The sequence below is a fragment of the Macrobrachium nipponense genome, chromosome 46 (assembly GCF_015104395.2).
Source record: "Macrobrachium nipponense isolate FS-2020 chromosome 46, ASM1510439v2, whole genome shotgun sequence".
Lineage (NCBI taxonomy): Eukaryota > Metazoa > Arthropoda > Malacostraca > Decapoda > Palaemonidae > Macrobrachium > Macrobrachium nipponense.
This window is the reverse complement of record NC_061106.1, coordinates 15,251,183-15,268,461: the sequence shown is the minus strand read 5'-3', so window position 1 is coordinate 15,268,461 and position 17,279 is coordinate 15,251,183. Positions and strand designations below refer to the sequence as shown.

The following is a 17,279-nucleotide window of genomic DNA, read 5'->3' as shown; positions in this document are numbered from 1 at the left end:
TGTATACCGATGCCTTCCCACACAAAAGCCCTAATCCTCCAAGATCCCTAATACTAAATTCCAGTTTTGGTTGAATTGCCCTCCTTTACTGGATAATGATAATCAGACAAAAATATCTTGGCAAGGTTTGTGATGCGAGGATTGTTTCCTTCTGCCTTAATCGTGATTAATTTTACAACTTTATCACTTGTGATCTCTGAAAGTAAATAAAAAAAAATAAATAAATTGGAAGCTGCAGTGCTGATAGAAGCCAGTACTAGGTTATATAAGCTTAAAATTAGTTATGATTATCAAAAGCCCTATAATTTTCAAGTTTGATCTTATGTTTCAGCTTGTGGTATTTCACAGATTTAGCTTAAGGACTTTTGCTAGTCTGAAGACACCAGCTAATCATAAATTATACTGGCTATTAAAATTGACAATCATGAATTACAATCAAATTACAGTGTATTACTAAAAATCACTAAAAATGATATTGTTAAGATACAATAAAGTTTTGTACATACTTACCTGGTAGATATATACTTAGCTATAGACTCGGTCGTCCCGACAGAATTTCAAAACTCGCGGCACACGCGACAGGTAGGTCAGGTGATCCACCATTCCCGCCGCTGGGTGGCGGGGTCTGGAACTATTCCGTTTTCTAAGCCATAATTCTCTTCCACCTGTCTCCTGAGGGGAGGCTGGGTGCCATTAATCGTATATATCTGCCAGGTAAGTATGTACAAAACTTTATTGTATCTTAACAATATCATTTTTGTACAAGTAACTTACCCAGCAGATATATACTTAGCTGATTGGCACCCTTGGTGGCGGGCAAGAGACAGCTAAAAACAAAATAATACTTAAACTAAATACATTAAAAAAACAGGGACCAAAAACAACCTATGTTCTTGGATAACATAATCCATAGTTCCTACCTTATTGGGCTGAAGACTTCATGACTACTGTCAATGAGTCTGCTTGCCTCAAGAGTTTCAACGAGGAATGAACCTATGGTTGAATAACTCTTTGGATCGTGTCAATGGGGGCTAGCCGCTTACGCGACAGAGCCTATACTGGATCGTACCAATGGGGGCTGACCCACTTACATGGTAGAGCCTTGACCTTATGTCATATCAATGGAGACTCGCCCTCTTACATGACAGAGTTAAGGTTATTAAACAAATCACAAAGAGCACTGAAGCCAATCCCGATCACCTGACCATGTTAGTATTGTTACAATCTATGAATTGTAAGAGGGTTCCCTATTCCCTCTGACAATTAACCAATAAAAACAACCACCAATAAACAGTAATTTAAGCCTTAAACTAAATAGGAAGGATTAGCCTCAGCCCCTTCTCCCAGCACTGATTCGCCGAAACATACGCTCCCAGAGCAAACAAGCACTTTTCGTACGAAATTTTAACAAGTCTCTTAGTTAATTCGAGGCGAACACCGAATTACATCTCCAAAATGTCGACTCTATAAGAGCCTGAAGCGACCATGTTTTGTGAAATGCCATAGACGTAGCTATGGCTCTCACTTCTATGAGCTCTCACTCTGAGAACCTTGAGATGCTCTTCTTCGCACTTAAGGTGAGCTTCCCTTATTACATCTTTTATGAAGTATGTAAGGGCGTTCTTAGAAATCGCTCTTTTCGGATCTCTTACAGAGCACCAAAGACTTTCTTCTGTACCTTTCAGCAACTTCTTCTTCTCCAGGTAGAACCTGAGTGCCCTGACTGGACACAGTCCTTTCTAGTTCTCTCCCTGTTAATGAAGCTAGTCCTTTTATCTCAAAGCTTCTTGGCCTAAGGCTTTGAGGGATTTTCATTTTTTTGCTAGAAAAAAATGGTTTAAACGGAGCAAATCGCTGAATCCTTCTTAAACCCCCACTTTACCTTCCAAAGCTTGCAACTCGCTAATTCTCTTGGCTGTTGCTAACGCAAAAAGGAATAATGACTTTCTAGTTAAGTCTCTAAAACGAAGCTGCGTGAGACGGTACAAATTTTTCCGACATAGGAACTTGAGGACCACATCCAAGTTCCAGCTAGGCTTCTTGATTACATGTTCTTTCGTGGTCTCAAAAGACCTTATAAGGTCATGAAGATCTTTATTATTCGTCAGATCTATTCCTCTATGTCGAAAAACTGAGGCCAGCATACTTCTGTAACCCTTCACTGTTGAAACTGCCAGGTTACATTCTTTTCTCAAATATAGGAGAAAATCTGCGATCTCAGTTACAGAGGTACTGGAGGAGGATATTTTCTTTTCCCTTACACCATCTTCTAAACAACTCCCACTTCGACTGATATCTTTTGTGGAAGTGGAGACTCTTCTGGCTCTTGCAATAGCCTTCGCCACTTCTCGTGAAAAGCCCCTTGCTCTGACAAGTCCTTCGACAGTCTGAAGGCGGTCCAGACTTAGAGCGGGGATTTGGTTTTTTGTGAAACCTGTCGAAGTGGGGTTGTTTGAGAAGATCGTTCCTTAGTGGAAGCGATCTTGGAAAATCCACTAACCACTCCAGCACCTCTGTGAACCAATCGAGAGCCGGCCAGAAGGGAGCGATGAGGGTCATTCTTGTTCCTTCCGAGCAAGCGAACTTCCTCAATACTTCTCCTACTATCTTGAAAGGAGGGAAGGGCGTATGCGTCCAAGCCCGTCCAATCTAGCAGAAAGCTGTCTACTGCTAACTGCTTGAGGATCCGAGATCGGGGAGCAATAGGTTTCTAATCTGTGATTCTTGTTGGTCGCGAACAGGTCTATATTGGGCCTTCCCCACAAAGATGCCAAAGTTGTTGGCAAATCTGAGGATTGAGAGTCCATTCCGTGGGTAGGACTTGTTCTTTTCTGCTTAACAGATCTGCCCGGACATTTTTTCTCTCCCTGCACAAACCTTGTGAGGAGAGAGATCTTCCTTTCCTGCGCCCAAATCAGCAGTATCCTTTGCTGATTCGTACAGGGAAAAGGAATGCGTCCCCCTTGTTTCTTTATATAAGCGAGGGCTGTTGTGTTGTCCGAGTGAATCTGAATCCCCAGACCTGAGACCTGTTCCTCGAAAATGAACCAAAGCTAGATGAATGGCTGTTAGCTCTTTCTTGTTTATGTGCCAGGACACTTGTTCTCCTTCCAAGTGCCTGACACTTCTTCCGAACCTAGGGTTCGCTCCCCACCCTGAATCTGATGGCGTCTGCAAACAAACGCTAGGCGAGGGTTCTGTAAGCGAAGGGAGATTCCCTTGCTTAGTTTCTGTGGATCTAACCACCAACGGATATTCTCCTTGATCCCTTTCGAGATTGGAAATGTATCTCCTAGATTGTTGGACTTCCAATCCCACTTCTCCTTCAGATAAAATTGAAGGGGTCGTAGGTGAAGTCTTCCTAAGGAAACGAACTGTTCCATCGAGGAGTCCCCAGTCCCCAGTAAGCTCATCCATTCCCTCGCGGAACAATGTTCTTTCCTTAAGAAGACTGACACCTTTTCTAAGCAGCGTTCTCTCCTTTCCTGCGAAGGATACGCTAGAAAATCCGAGAATCCATCTGAATCCCCAGATAGACAATACTCTGCTGGGGAGTCAGCATGGATTTCTCGTGATTTACTAAAATTCCTAAGGACTTTGTCAACTTTTAGAGTAACTAATAGGTCCTCCAGACATTTTTTCTCCGATTGGGCTCTTATTAGCCAATCGTCCAGATATAACGAGATCCTGATCCCTTCCAGATGTAGCCAAAAGCTACATTCTTCATGATGTCCGTGAAGACTTGAGGGCAGTCGAAAGTCCGAAGCACATCGCTCGGAACTGGAACACTTTCCCTTGGAACATGAACCTCAGATACTTCCTTGCTGCCGGATGAATTGGCACATGGAAATACGCATCCTGAAGGTCCAGGGACACCATCCAGTCCCCTGGACGAAGAGCAGATAGAACAGAGGAAGACGTCTCCATTGAAAATTTCTTCTTCAATACAAAGAAATTCAGGGCACTGACGTCTAGAACCGGTCTCCATCCCCCCGATGGCTTTTGGTACCAGGAATAGCCGATTGTAGAAATCATGGAGACTGGAGATCGTGAACCAGTTTCTACCGCTTCCTTGGAAATCATCTGTTCCACTGCTTGCAAACATAGCAAGCTTTCGGACGGATCCAAAGAGTATCTTGCGGTCAACTCCCTTGGAGTTGTCGTCAAGGGAGGATTTTCCCTGAAGGGGATCAAGTATCCTTTTTTCAGGATAGAGAGGACCAGGAGTCCGCTCCCTTCTGCGCCCAGACTTTGGCAAAGTGGAGTAGCCTGGCGCCTACTTTCGTCTGGGAGGACCTTCCTGCTCATACTAAGACTTCCCGAAGGACCTTCTAGATGGTCTACTCCTTCTATCTGGTCTGCGACCTCTAAGAGGGGCTCTAGAAGAGGAGGCACCTCGAAAGGGCTGTACAAAAGAGGGTCTCTCTTTTTTCTCTATAGGCACTGCCGGCCTAAACTTCTTGCTGAGTGCGTGAGGAGATCCTGAGTTGCCTTCTCCGTAAGAGATTTAGAAACCTCTCTAACAGTCTCTTGTGGAAATAGGTGCGGGGATAACGGTGCAAAAAGAAGAGATGTCCTTTGCAAAGGTGATACTGCTCTTGCTAAGAAAGAGCTAAAGACAGATCTCTTCTTTAATACTCCCGTTCCAAAAAGAGAGGCAACTTCAACAGAACCGTCCATGACCGCTCTGGTCCAGGCAAGCCAGGACGCTCGAAAAAGTTCCTCTAGGAAACAAAGTCAGTGTCCTGAGCTCTCTTCGCTAACGCTCCCAAAGCCCAGTCCATAAAGTTGAAGACTTCTAGGGTTTTAAAGAGGCCCTTTAGAAGGTGGTCTAGCTCACACATGCCCCAAGTTGCCTTAGCAGACAGCAACGACTTCCTCCTAGAAGAGTCCACTAATGAAGCAAAATCCGCATCCTGCGGAAGAAGGAATGACCTAACCCCATCGGTTCTTTGGTCTCGTACCACCTTCTGGTTTGCCTTCCTGTAACTTGGAAGGAGGGCAGGCAAAAAAACTGTCTTGCCCGCTTCCCTTCTGGAAGTCAACCACTCTGAAAAAGTCTTTAATGCCTTTTTCATACAAAGAGCGGGGCGCATCTTGACGAAGGAAGACGACTTGAGAGCTTTAGTGCTGGACATCAACGATCCTGGTGAAGGAGGGTCCGCAGGATGAAGGGAGTCTCCGAACTCCTTTAGCAGCAAAAGAGAAAGTCTCTTGTAGTCAGAAACTGCTACATCTACTGGCTCTTCGTCTTCCGATACCTGGTCCAACTGATCCACAGAAGGAGATCGTTTTGGAGTGATCTGGCTCTTCCCGGGGAGAAGAACTCCTTTCCCGAGAAGGGAGGCGCGGAACATTAGCACTTCTATACGAAGAGTGAGGCTCCTGCCTGTCGGAAACACTCTTGCGCCTACTAGACTCTTGTTGTCTAGGTTCGCCAGGTTCGTGGCGCTTGCTAGGCTCCTGGCGTCCTGATTCAGGGCGCTTGAAAAGATCCCCGCGTCCTGATTCCTGACGCTTAACAGGCTCTTGGCGCCCTAACACTTGACGCCTAACGTACTCCTGGCGTCCTGCCTCCTGGCGTCCTAACTCCTGGCGCCCTGACTCCTGGCGCCCTGACTCCTGGCGCCCTGACTCCTGGCGCCCTGACTCATGGCGTCCTGGCTCATAGCGTCCTGATTCCTGCCTTCGTTAGCAGAATCCTGACGTCCTGAACCCTGTGTTCTAAGAGGCTCTTGACGCCCTTTCTTGCGTCTTGCTGCCTCTTTGCGCCTGTCTGGCTCCTGGTCCTGCAGACCCAAAGGATCCTGATACCTAAATCGGTTTTCCGGTTCCTTGCACCTAAACCGATCGAGACTTCTGCTCGATTCGCGGCGTCTCAGAGGGCGCTTCGGGGAAGACAGCCTATAGGGCGAAAGGGCTCTTCTCTCAGGAGAACAACTCCTATCAGACGAGTCTCTCGACGAAGGCGATAAACGCCCTGGAGATCGTGAGGGTTCTCTCCTATACGAAGCAGGGCGCTTAGCGGAACTCTTAACAGGGAGCGAGACATCCTTCCTCCTTGTAGTGTCCTTAGCAAAAGAGCCTACGAGAAGCTAACTGCTCTTGCAGATTAACCAAAAACTTCTTCGTAGGATCCTGAAGAGAAGGCTCCTCTTGTTTAGTCTTCTTAGGTCCCGAAGGCCAATCCTCAGGAAAACGCTCTGGGCTGGAGTCAGCCGCGTCTCCTTTAGGAGCCTTCCAGGCTCTCTTCAAAGGGCGCGAAAGAGAGGCCGAACTCCATCCTCGTTTAGGAAGAGGAAGAGTCTGAGGCCGAAAAACACTCCTTTAGGACGCCTTTTCTGCGGCAATCCAAGGCAGCCTGGGACTTAACAACAGGATCTGCCGAAGGGACGCCTGACCGTTGGGGATGTTCTGCATCCTCCCTGCGGCTTTCGACATTCCTCCTCCCCTGGTCCTGGGAGTTTGGAAGAGGTCTAGGCCTAGGAGCAATGAGGAACGGTCAGACGCCCCCTCCACTGCACTGGGGACACTGCAAACAAGTCACTATCACCACTCTTACCTTGGTTTAGAGCTCGTAGCTGAGCTTGAAGTTTCTTAATTGAAGCTTTTACATTTCCCTCTCTGACGAAGAATCTTTGGATTCAGAACAGGGAGAAGCAGCTGAGGCTAAGGGAAAATTGTTAGAAGGAGAGTTAATTTCTTGTTCTAAGGAGCAAGATAATACTAGATGACCTAGCTGAAGCCTTTCTCACTCTATCTCTCTCAGCTTCCTAACATATGATGATAATTCCTTCCATTCAAGCTCCACGTAAGGTTCTCGCATTCAACACAGGTGTTAATAAAAGAACATTCATTCTCCCTGCATTTAGCGCAAATACTATGAGGATCTAATGCCGATTTAGGCAGCCTAACCTTACAATCTTCCCTACTGCAAACTCTAAACATAGGTGAAGCCTTAGCGTCAGACATCGTGAAAGAGTAGTCAAAACCAAAGTCGAAAAACAGTCCACAATAAGCGTATGCCAAGCCAGAGAAAAAACAGAATACGTCACCAAAAAACCAATCCAAATTCTCGGCAAACGAGTTGAAATCCAAGATGGAGGAACGAACAATAGGTGTTGTCCGTTCAACCGACAGAGAAATTATGGCTTAGAAAACGGGAATAGTTCCAGACCCCGCCACCCAGCGGCGGGAATGGTGGATCACCTGACCTACCTGTCGCGTGTGCCGCGAGTTTTGAAATTCTGTCGGGACGACCGAGTCTATAGCTAAGTATATATCTGTTGGGTAAGTTACTTGTACAAAAACAGATATAACTAGAATATGTTATTACCCGAGTTAGACTGAGGTGTGACAAGGAACATCAATGAGGTAATGGAAGAGAGAACTAAGGATTCATCCTCTGACTTCAAACATTCAGTCAACAGTTGTACACCCCCATTCTGCAGGATGTACGACTTATTTTCAAAATCTGAAAATAGAGCAACTATTAATTCACCAAACAAAAATTCTTTGGATGTATAAGTTACACAGACTAAATATATCTACATAATTTAACTAAAAGTTAGTGTATGAGTACAAAAGAATAACCTGAATGAATTAAAAGTGCCCATTTAATGAAAAAATGGGCACCCTGCCTTGACAGATCTTTAATGCCATGACATTTTACAATTCAAGTGAGAATATCTAATGACTACATAATCTTCTACATTACCTGCTACATTTTCAAAAGCTGATAATATTTCTCCCTATTATTCTATGATTGCAGGATTATCATTTAAAACAAAAAACCACTAGCATTTCTTCCTCATGCTGTAAAATGACAAGCCAATATGTAACTTACCCAAACACAAATTACAAATCCCAGCAGCAGCAAACCTACGCAGAGGTAGTGTTCCTTCAGAGAGCTGGTGTAGAAAAATATCAATTACTTTAAGCCTTCGCAGCCACTGATAGTTGATGGGATCATATGAAAAGTTTGCTAAATTAGCAAGAACTTGTTCTTTAGCTTCTGGAAAAGAAAAATTCAAGAAAAAATTACACAGAGCAATCTGCAACTAAAAATTAGTGAAAATAATCAAAATATCTTTAAAACCCATAGTAAAGTAACAATGTTTTGCATAACATACCACTTTAACAGCTCAAACAGGAGACCATCCAAAATGTTTTCAATACAAGTTGTTAATTTCAGGCAGATGGTGCCAGCTATTCAAGTTAAGGTAACCTGCGCTTCCTCATCTACCATCACCAGATCGCTCGGCTTAATTTAGGTGTACCTAAGGCTTGCATACAGTGGAGGGAGAGTAAACTTTGAAGAAAGGAAATGATTGGCATTTGACAAGAGGAAATCTTAACAAAATTCCTTTCTGCTACATAAATAACAATTACCTGAATACCTTTGGAGTTATTACCAAAGGATCAGAAAAAAAAAATGTACCAACATCTTTAATGTACATGGTAACGAGACTGAAATCTTCAAAAGGCTTCAACTTAATCAGTCAGTCAGCAGTGCTTAATGTCGAACATATAAAAGTCCAACTGGACATGAGGGTAATTTTTTGTTAAGTCTAAAGCAAGATAACTGCATTCTTTGAAATTGGGTGAAGGGACATTTGATAAATTAAAAAAAAATAAAACATATTAGGTGTTGCACACCTGTATAATGAATAACTGAATCACAAAATTTTGGTAATCAAGCCAAGCACTAGGGTAATTTTAACCATTCAGCAATTAAGACAATGAATAGAGGGGGTTGGAGTAGACTGGAAAGCAAGATAGAGATTGAGAAGGTGCATGAGAAAAAGCACAAGGATCTAAAGGTGAAACTGGGAGAAAACTCCAACTACACTAACACGTAATAGTTAAAGAGGTTGGACAGCAAGACAGAGGGCAGACAGAAACTGGTCAAGTAAAAGGCTACGTATAGTGGTGTAGCTAGTGGCGCCAAAATATGTTTAAAAACACCTTTTAATAATGCTCACTGTACACAATGTAAGGTACACTGATGGCACTACAAGTGTACTCACAATAGGAGCATGGTTGTACTTGACACCACAAAATTATTTCTTGAATGCCCTATCTTGGCACATAAACACCACTTTATCACCATCCCCAACAATTCTTTAAAGGAAAGTGAATGCAAAAGCTTCAAAGGTACCATGTGCACTTCTGCCCCCACCAGGGTGGGTCTTGGGGGGGGGGGGTAATGAAGTCTGAGACACAAAAAAAACTCAACAGCCAAATAGGTAATAGCCTTGGTAGACCACCTAGCAACTTAACTAAAACCCGACCACCTAGCAACTTAACTAAAACCCGACCACCTAGCAACTTAACTAAAACCCAAGACATTGCATGGCCATGGAACAGAATCACAGGACCAAAGGGATATATGGTCACAGTCTTACGCAGGACAAACAATGCTGAATCTGAAGACACAAAACCCAAGTACAGGGATAAGTATTCCTATCGCTCACTCAAAACTTTATTAAAAGAAGGGGAAGTATGTTAAATGTCTGCCAATCCTGTTTTGTAAATACCTGGTGCATACCTTATATAGCTGTCAAACCATCCAGCATTAAAATTAGTATTAATAAACATTACCTTAATATAATTTATCTAGCCCTAAATCCCCAAAAACCGCACCAAAATTTACCACATTGGCAACCCTGTTACCTCCTATTCTGTCCGCCAGTTGGCAACACTGTCGTTGACAGATACGAAAACCTTCCCTCAAATCAGTTGTTAACGAGCGCCCGTGTTGTTTACATCACGGCCGCTCTTTATAAATTTCCTTAAACATTTTTGTGCCTTTAAAGCTTTCATTATTTGTTAAATGAGACTTTATATGAATTACCACTCACGCATTACATCACGAAATAGTGAATTAACTTTGATTACTGTTGTGGTTCTTATCTTAAATTACGAACTTTTGTGCGACCCGGAACTACTGACCTGTCCAATTCTACAATGGATTACCAAGAAATTACGATGCTTCCTTCTGCCAGCAACATCAGGAACTGCCCGGTTTGTGGGACAAGGATGAGTAGCAGGGAGTATGAACCCCATGACATTTGTTTTAGCTCTTGTCGTGGACAGGTTTGTGACTTGACTTCTCGTTGTGACGTAGTAAGCCCTGGTCTGACGAGGATATGACTGCTTATAAGAAACGCCAAACAATCTTGCAGCGTAAAAGATCGGTTAAGGAGAAAAAAGAAATCGATTGCTAGAACTGTATCTAACGAATTCTTTGACTTGGGCGCTCATGGTTCTGGCTCTTCGGTTTCGGTATCGTACGACTCCGATTCCGAATTAATTGATGCTTTGCCCCCTGTACAACCGGTAATTAGTGAAGTTATTCTGATGTGGATTCAAAGATTTTGGCAATGGAAACTACCTGGAAACAGAATTTTAAGAAATTACAGCTTAGTCTAGATAGAGATATTTCAGCTAAGTTTAACAATCTGTCAGAGAATTTTCAAGAAGCCTTTACTAGAATGTTACTAACACACTTTTAGATTCATTTTCAGCTCCTCGTCAGGTACCTGTCGACAGCACCATGGGTAACGGTGCGACAGATTACCCCGGCTTGTGAACCCCGTCGTGGCGAAGGCCTAGGGGGGATCCGGTCCGGGCAGGTGCCTAACGAATCTTTACCCAACGTGTCCCCTGTTAGTCCCGTAACAGTGCCAAAGGGCGCTTATTTAGGAGAAGGGGGGGGGGGGGGGGGGATATTAGTGTCAGACCTAAGATAGCTAGTCGTCAGGATTTTACTTCAGGGGAAGTTTCTAAGTTAGGATCTGACAATGATGATGATGATGACGCGGATTCGTGTGATATTGATGTTTCCTCGAATGGATGTCATGATGTAGAATTCAAGAAACTTTTGATTTAATTTTGAGTTTTCTTCCTCAGGCGAGGCCTAAAGAGCAGAAGCAGCCTCGCCTCATTGTATTACAGAAGGGATTTTTCTTGACGGTCCTTCCCGGTAACGGGAATTTTACGTTTTCCCTTTACCCAGAGGTTCGCGAGAGTGAGGGCGGACGTTGCCGCTAAACTTTGTCGAAGGTGATCGGGGAAGGGAAGAGGAAGAAGCTCTCTTTCTTTTCTACGACACCGGAGAGGAGTTTACCAGGTGGCGGATGATTCTTCATTCTCTCGACCCCCCCAAGCCAAATCCTGATTTTGTCCGACTTTCAAGTCAACCCTTGCCTTCTAAGGCTTCGGTCTCTGTCTCAATTGAAGATTTTATTGCTATGGAGTCTGTTATGAGCTGCCTTACAAGAAGCTCAATCCTTCAATATGTGGGTCCTCGGAGGGCTTTTAATGTATATCAAGGACTCCGGGTTTGTTCCTCCTGATGCTCCTCTTTTTGAGAAATTCTGCTCATCCATTTCAATCGCTTCTGTACATCAGAACAAGCTTGCTGCTTCAATGCAGGCCTTTCTTGTTTCTCTAAGGCGTAAACCTGTATTTGTCGCAGTTACCTCCTCTGTATCGGAGATTCAGAGAACCCGTCTGTTGTCCTCTTCTCCTTTTGGCGATTTCCTTTCGATATTTCTGTGCTTTCTGAGGTTTTGAAGGAACATCAAGGTGATGCCTCTTCCCAAGCTCACTGGGCCTTATCAAGAGCTTTTTCCTCCTGGTCTTCCAACCGTTCCTTCAAGGAGTAAGCGTAAGTTTAGGACCAGATCTGTACCTTCTGCTCCAGCCAACAACCTCTTCTGGCTCTTTTTTCCAGAGTACATCTCAGGTTGCTGGTGCCTCTTCTTCATCCTCTGGTGCTCACCCTTTGAAACGCGGGAGAGGTTCTTGGCGTGGCTCTAAGGGCAGAGAAAGAGCTCAAACCTCCAGGAGGACCTTCTTCTTCTTCTTCTTCGTTCCTTGTCTTGCGTAAGAATTTTCGGAAGTAGGAGTCATCACCTCGCCTGGAGACCGCAGTAGGAGCTTGTCTCTTCCCGCCATTGGTCAGCTTGGCAGGGGAGAGCGGTGGATGCTTGGGTGGTGGAGGTCCTGAAGGAAGGCTACGAGATCCCTTTGTTTCCAGACCTCCACTTTCCAATCGTCCTCTCGAGTTCAGCAGTTATTCCCCTCACTCAATCAGGGGTCAAGCCTTGGAGAAGGAGCTTCCAGCCCTCTTGGAGAAGGATGCCATAGAGCGAGCTCCTCCTTCTCCCGGGTTTTACTCTCGGATGTTTGTAGTTCTAAAGGCCTCGGGTGCCTCCTGGCGCTCCATCATAGATCTTTCGGTTTTGAACAAGTTCATTCTAAAGTCCAAGTTCAGGATGGAGATGGTCCAGACGGTTCTTTCATCCGTCAGGAGGGGGGACTGGATGATTTCCATCGATCTGCAGGATGCTTATCTGCAAATCCCCATCCATCCAAGAAGCAGACCTTACCTTCGGTTTTTCACGGACTCGGGAGTTTTCCAGTTCAAGACCCTTTGTTTCGGCCTCACCACTGCTCCACAGGTCTTTTCTCGGGTGATGGCTCCTGTTTCAGCTATTCTGCATCAGTTAAATTTGTAAGATGCTTTCCCGTATCTGGACGATTGGCTTAGTCCAGGCCGAATCTCTAGAGAAATGTCTCCGGTCGAGGGAGATAGTACTGTCTCTTTGTGTCGAGTTGGGCATTCGTGTCAACTTCAACAAAGTCCAATCTAATCCCTTGCCAGATCATGACTTATCTGGGGATGTTTTGAATTCCCAGATTTTGAGGGCTTCTTCGCCTCTAGAACGGATAGGACAAGCTTCTGAGTCTGATCGAAGAATTTTTGTCCTCCGTAACGCAGCCAGTTTCTCTTTGGAGGTCTCTCCTGGGCCATTTGTCATCCCTCATCCAACTGGTTCCCGGAGGTCGTCTCAGAATGAGGTCCCTTCAGTCGACACTTCGTCAGTCATGGGATTTCGTGTCCGAGGACACGATAGTCGCCTCTTCTCCACAATGTCGGAAGGATCTCCGTTGGTGGATGCAAGTTCACCGCCTCAAGTCAGGGACATCTCTTTTTCTTTCGGTCCTCCGGACCACCTAATGTTTTGGTCAGGACGCCTCGGATCAAGGTTGGGCGCCACACCTGGGCTCCGAAGCCGCTTCGGGCCTTTGGTTAGAGGAGGAGAGGATCATGTCAATAAATTGGAGGGAACTGAGGGCAGTGTACCTAGGCCTTCTTTCATTTCAGAACAAACTGTTGGAGTCGGTTGTCGCGATCTTTGTCGACAACACCACAAGCAGTCTCGTACTTGAGAAACCAAGGCGGCACACAGTCGGATCTTCTCACTCAAGAAGCCTGATCAATCCTGTGTTGGGCATGAAGACAGGGGGATTACATTGGACCCTCAGTTTATCCTGGCCATCACAACGTCTTAGCAGACGCCTTGTCGAGACCGAACGAAGTTCAAGGGTCGGAGTGGACACTTTGCCAGGAAGTCTTCGACAGCCTCAGGAAGAAATGGCCTGTCACAGTCGATCTGTTTGCCACCCACTGAATTTCGGTGCCAGATATTCTTCGCCCCTTACCGACTCCTCAGAGTGCCGGGACAGACTCTCTTTTGCAGGACTGGGAGGGACTTCAAGCCTATGCTTTTCCTCGTTCTCTCTGGTGAGGTCAGTCCTCAACAAAGTGAGGGGCAACCAAGCGTCTGGATCTCACCTTGATCGCCCCCCTTCTGGCCACAGAGTGGTTTCCCGACCTTCTGGAAGCACTGGTGGAACCCCCCATTCGCCTGCCAGAGAGACCAGATCTTCTCAAACACCCCATTTTCATCGGTTCCATCAGAGGCTCCACATGCTTCATCTTCATGGCTGGAGACTGTCAGGAGGTTCTCAAGCACGAAGGGTTCTCCTCCAGATGGCGCGACAGTTGGCTCTTGCCAGACGGCAATCAACCAGAGTAAATTATCAGGCTAAATGGTCGGTTTACAGACGTTGGTGTAAGTCTCAAGGACATTCAATTTCTAGAACGTTCCTTACCGAAAGTAGCGGAGTTTTTAGTTCATTTACATCATGACAGGGCCCTGTCACCTTCGTGCATTAAGGGTTATAGGTCTATGCTTTCCTATGTTTTAAGGCAAGGCTCCCTGAGATCTCTTCATCTTATGTCATTAGAGATTACTTCGATCTTTTTTCCCACCTATCTCCAACCCACGGCAGCAGTGTTCGCCTCCGACATGGGACGTTAACAAAGTCCTTCAAGCCTTAAGGTTCCCTCCTTTGTTTAGCCTCTGAATTCTGCCAAATTTAGGGACCTCTCTTCTAAGACACTCTTCCTTGTCTCACTTGGCTAGCAAGCCAAGAAGGGTGGGTGAACTGCAAGCACTCTCTTTTTCTGGTTGCCAGATCTGGACAAGACATGATTTTGTCATACCTTCCTGAATTTGTCGCAAAGACTGAATCGTCTGATAATCCCATTCCCAGGTCTTTCGTACTGAAGTCGCTGGTCGACTTTGTTGGTAATTTAAATGAGGAATTAGTTCTTTGCCCATGTTAGGTCGCTCTCATGTTATTTACGCCGCACGAAGGACATTCAGGGTCGTCCCCGTCATCTGTTTGTTTCACCCCGAAATGTCAAGAGACCTATTCAAAGAATGGTGTATCCTTTTTTCTCAGAGATCTGATCGTTAAAACTGGTGGTTCGGCTGCTGGGGAAGACCAGACGACCGAGAGCACACAGTATTAGAGCAGTTGCTACATCAGTAGCTTTTATGAAGAACGTCTCAGTCGCCAAGGTGCGTTGAGGCGGCGACTTGGCGTTCTAATTCTGTTTTGCCTCTTTTTACTTGAGGGATATTTCTCTAGTTCTAGGCGACCTTCGTTCTTTGGGCCCGTTGGTGATGGCAGGACAGGTCGTCAGACAGGAGAATTAGGTAGTCTTCTGTTTTACGTTGGGTTGCTACCTGTATATTATTCATTAATTTTTGTTTTGTTGTATATATTTTTTGTTTTTGTATATAAACCCATGGCAGTTTTTGACGTAGTATAATGGGAATTAGGCAGTTTGGTATTTAGGTGTTGTTGATGACATGGACTGACTGCTTGGCAACTCATGCTGCTTCCATTGTCAGTGTGAAATGGTTCCAGCCACTGGGTTGTCGACCACTGGGCGACTACGCTTCTCCCAGAGTCGATGCTGACCTAGGACTAGCCACTGGTTTGCTTGTCCTGACGACTCCTGCTTCTTCCACTGTCCTGGACAGGGAATTAGTCGATGGATCGTCTGCTGTCATCTGGTGACTCGCTACCATCTACTTTTTGTCTCACCTGTTTCTCGGAGTCAGACACTCGTGAGATCAGGCGACATTTAGTAGCCCTGAGTTTCTTGTGACGAGTCGGTTGCGTTGATACACCCCCGATGATCGTGTAACATGAGACCAGGTTGGACTGTCAGGCATTCGTCTTCGGGACTGAATCGCCTTTTTGCTCCGCGCTCCTTTCTCTTGGCACTAGAAAGCTCGAGTTAGAGTTGCTCATGAGCCGATTCGTTGCTGGCGACATCGGGTTGCGTTGATACACCCCCAAGGTTTGCTTTAGCATTTGAATCGCCCAGACAGTCCAGACACTCATCCTTTAGGGAAAGAATAGTGCTGATAGTCTTCAGGGTGCAGCCTTGCTGTCCGCAATTCGTTCTGACTGGTCACCTGGTCGGTCACCTGACTTTAGTACAGGACGGACTGACTATGCACTTACTCCTTGTCCTGTGCTACCACAGTTTGGTGGCATTATGGTAGGAGACTTTGAGTTGTTAGTATACTTAGACCTTGGGTTGAGTTTTGACTGCCTATGATATATATTTCTTTGTTTGTTTTCTCTATTCTGTCCGAAGGGGAAATTGTATTCAGATTCCCTCCTTCTTTCAATGTGGTTAATCGGGCTAGATAAATTATATTAAGGTAATGTTTATTAATATGGAATTTTTATTTTTTATTCTAAAATTAATATAATAATACTTACCTGTATAATTTATCTAGTCCCACCCATCCTACCCCACGATCTGCCTATCACAACTGATTTGAGGGAAGTTTTTGTATCTGTCAACGACAGTGTTGCCAACTGGCGGACAGAATAGGAGGTAACAGGGTTGCCAATGTGGTAAATTTTGGTGGGCGGTTTTTGGGGATTTAGGGCTAGATAAATTATACAGGTAAGTATTATTAATATTAATTTTAGAATAAAAATTCCATATCCTTATCTTTTGATTATAATTGAAATGAAATGGGAAGAGGTACATGCACTGTAATTATGTTGACCTCAAGGACTTCAGCAAATTTGACATGTCTTTTACAACTAAGCTACTCATAAGTTTCAGCACTATGCCTGAAAACCAATGTACAGTAAGTATATTGATAAAAAAAAAAAAAACTATACTGCCGAGTTATTACAGTAGTATAGTTTTAAATTCAAATATAATTGACAAAATCAAGTTATGAGATATTTCTGAGAAACTCCTGTCATCATGAACATATAAAATTATTAAGTTTTATTTATTTGACATTCTGCTTCATTTGCATTCAAAGGGTGAATCAAAAATAAAAATACCACACAGGTAAAGGACAAACCTAAATTTAGTGAGAAAAAAAAATCATTTTAAGCCATGAAAAAAAAGCTCGGTAAATAAAATTCAAAAGTAAGATCAAACAAAATAAAAGGAAATTCATATTTAATCTATATGAAAATTCATTTAGCGACTACATAATAAACTAACATCTCCCATAAAACAGCATAATGTTATTTACCCAAGATTTTCATGAAAATCTGGTTTATACATCAAAATAAAACATTAATGACTTAAAGGGAAGCAGGAAAAGAATGAAAAGCTATCGTTCCTTTATAATTTACTGAAAGAAAAAGGATTATTAATAACCATACTTCACATCTAAAACACACTTCATACCTCTACAAGTACACAGGTTACTTCTGTAATACAATTACAAAAGTATTGCAATACAGTACAGTACATACCAGAGCTTTCTGTAGTAGAAAATTCTTCTGTGAGCTCCTTTAAATACTGAAACCTATCAACTCCCTTCTTCCCAGATCGCTTCTGTAGCCTCTCATAGCTGCTGAACATAATGTAGTCTGCAAGATAAACAGCATGACTTAGAATATACACAAGGAGCAGAAGCTACAATTATTAAGTAACCAAAGTAATCTTAAAAAAAAAAAAAAAATATTACAGTACAAACCATGGAAAGCTCTGAACATTTGTCAAAATGCTCTACAGTGATTGGCACTTTCCAAAACAAAGTTAATGGGAGCTTTCTATAAGAAAAGAGACGTTTATTCAA

At 44.1% G+C, this 17,279-nt stretch overlaps 1 protein-coding gene across 1 annotated transcript; it reads right to left on the bottom strand.

The window, feature by feature from the left end:
• Nucleotides 1-52: 52 nt before the first annotated feature.
• Nucleotides 53-17,069, bottom strand: LOC135214767 (armadillo repeat-containing protein 7-like; the record flags this gene model as incomplete). The annotated part of the gene is given in 4 exon segments (XM_064249123.1): nt 53-196; nt 7,337-7,474; nt 7,847-8,014; nt 16,954-17,069. Coding segments are annotated over 4 exon segments (558 nt in total). The 3' UTR covers nt 53.
• Nucleotides 17,070-17,279: the final 210 nt, after the last annotated feature.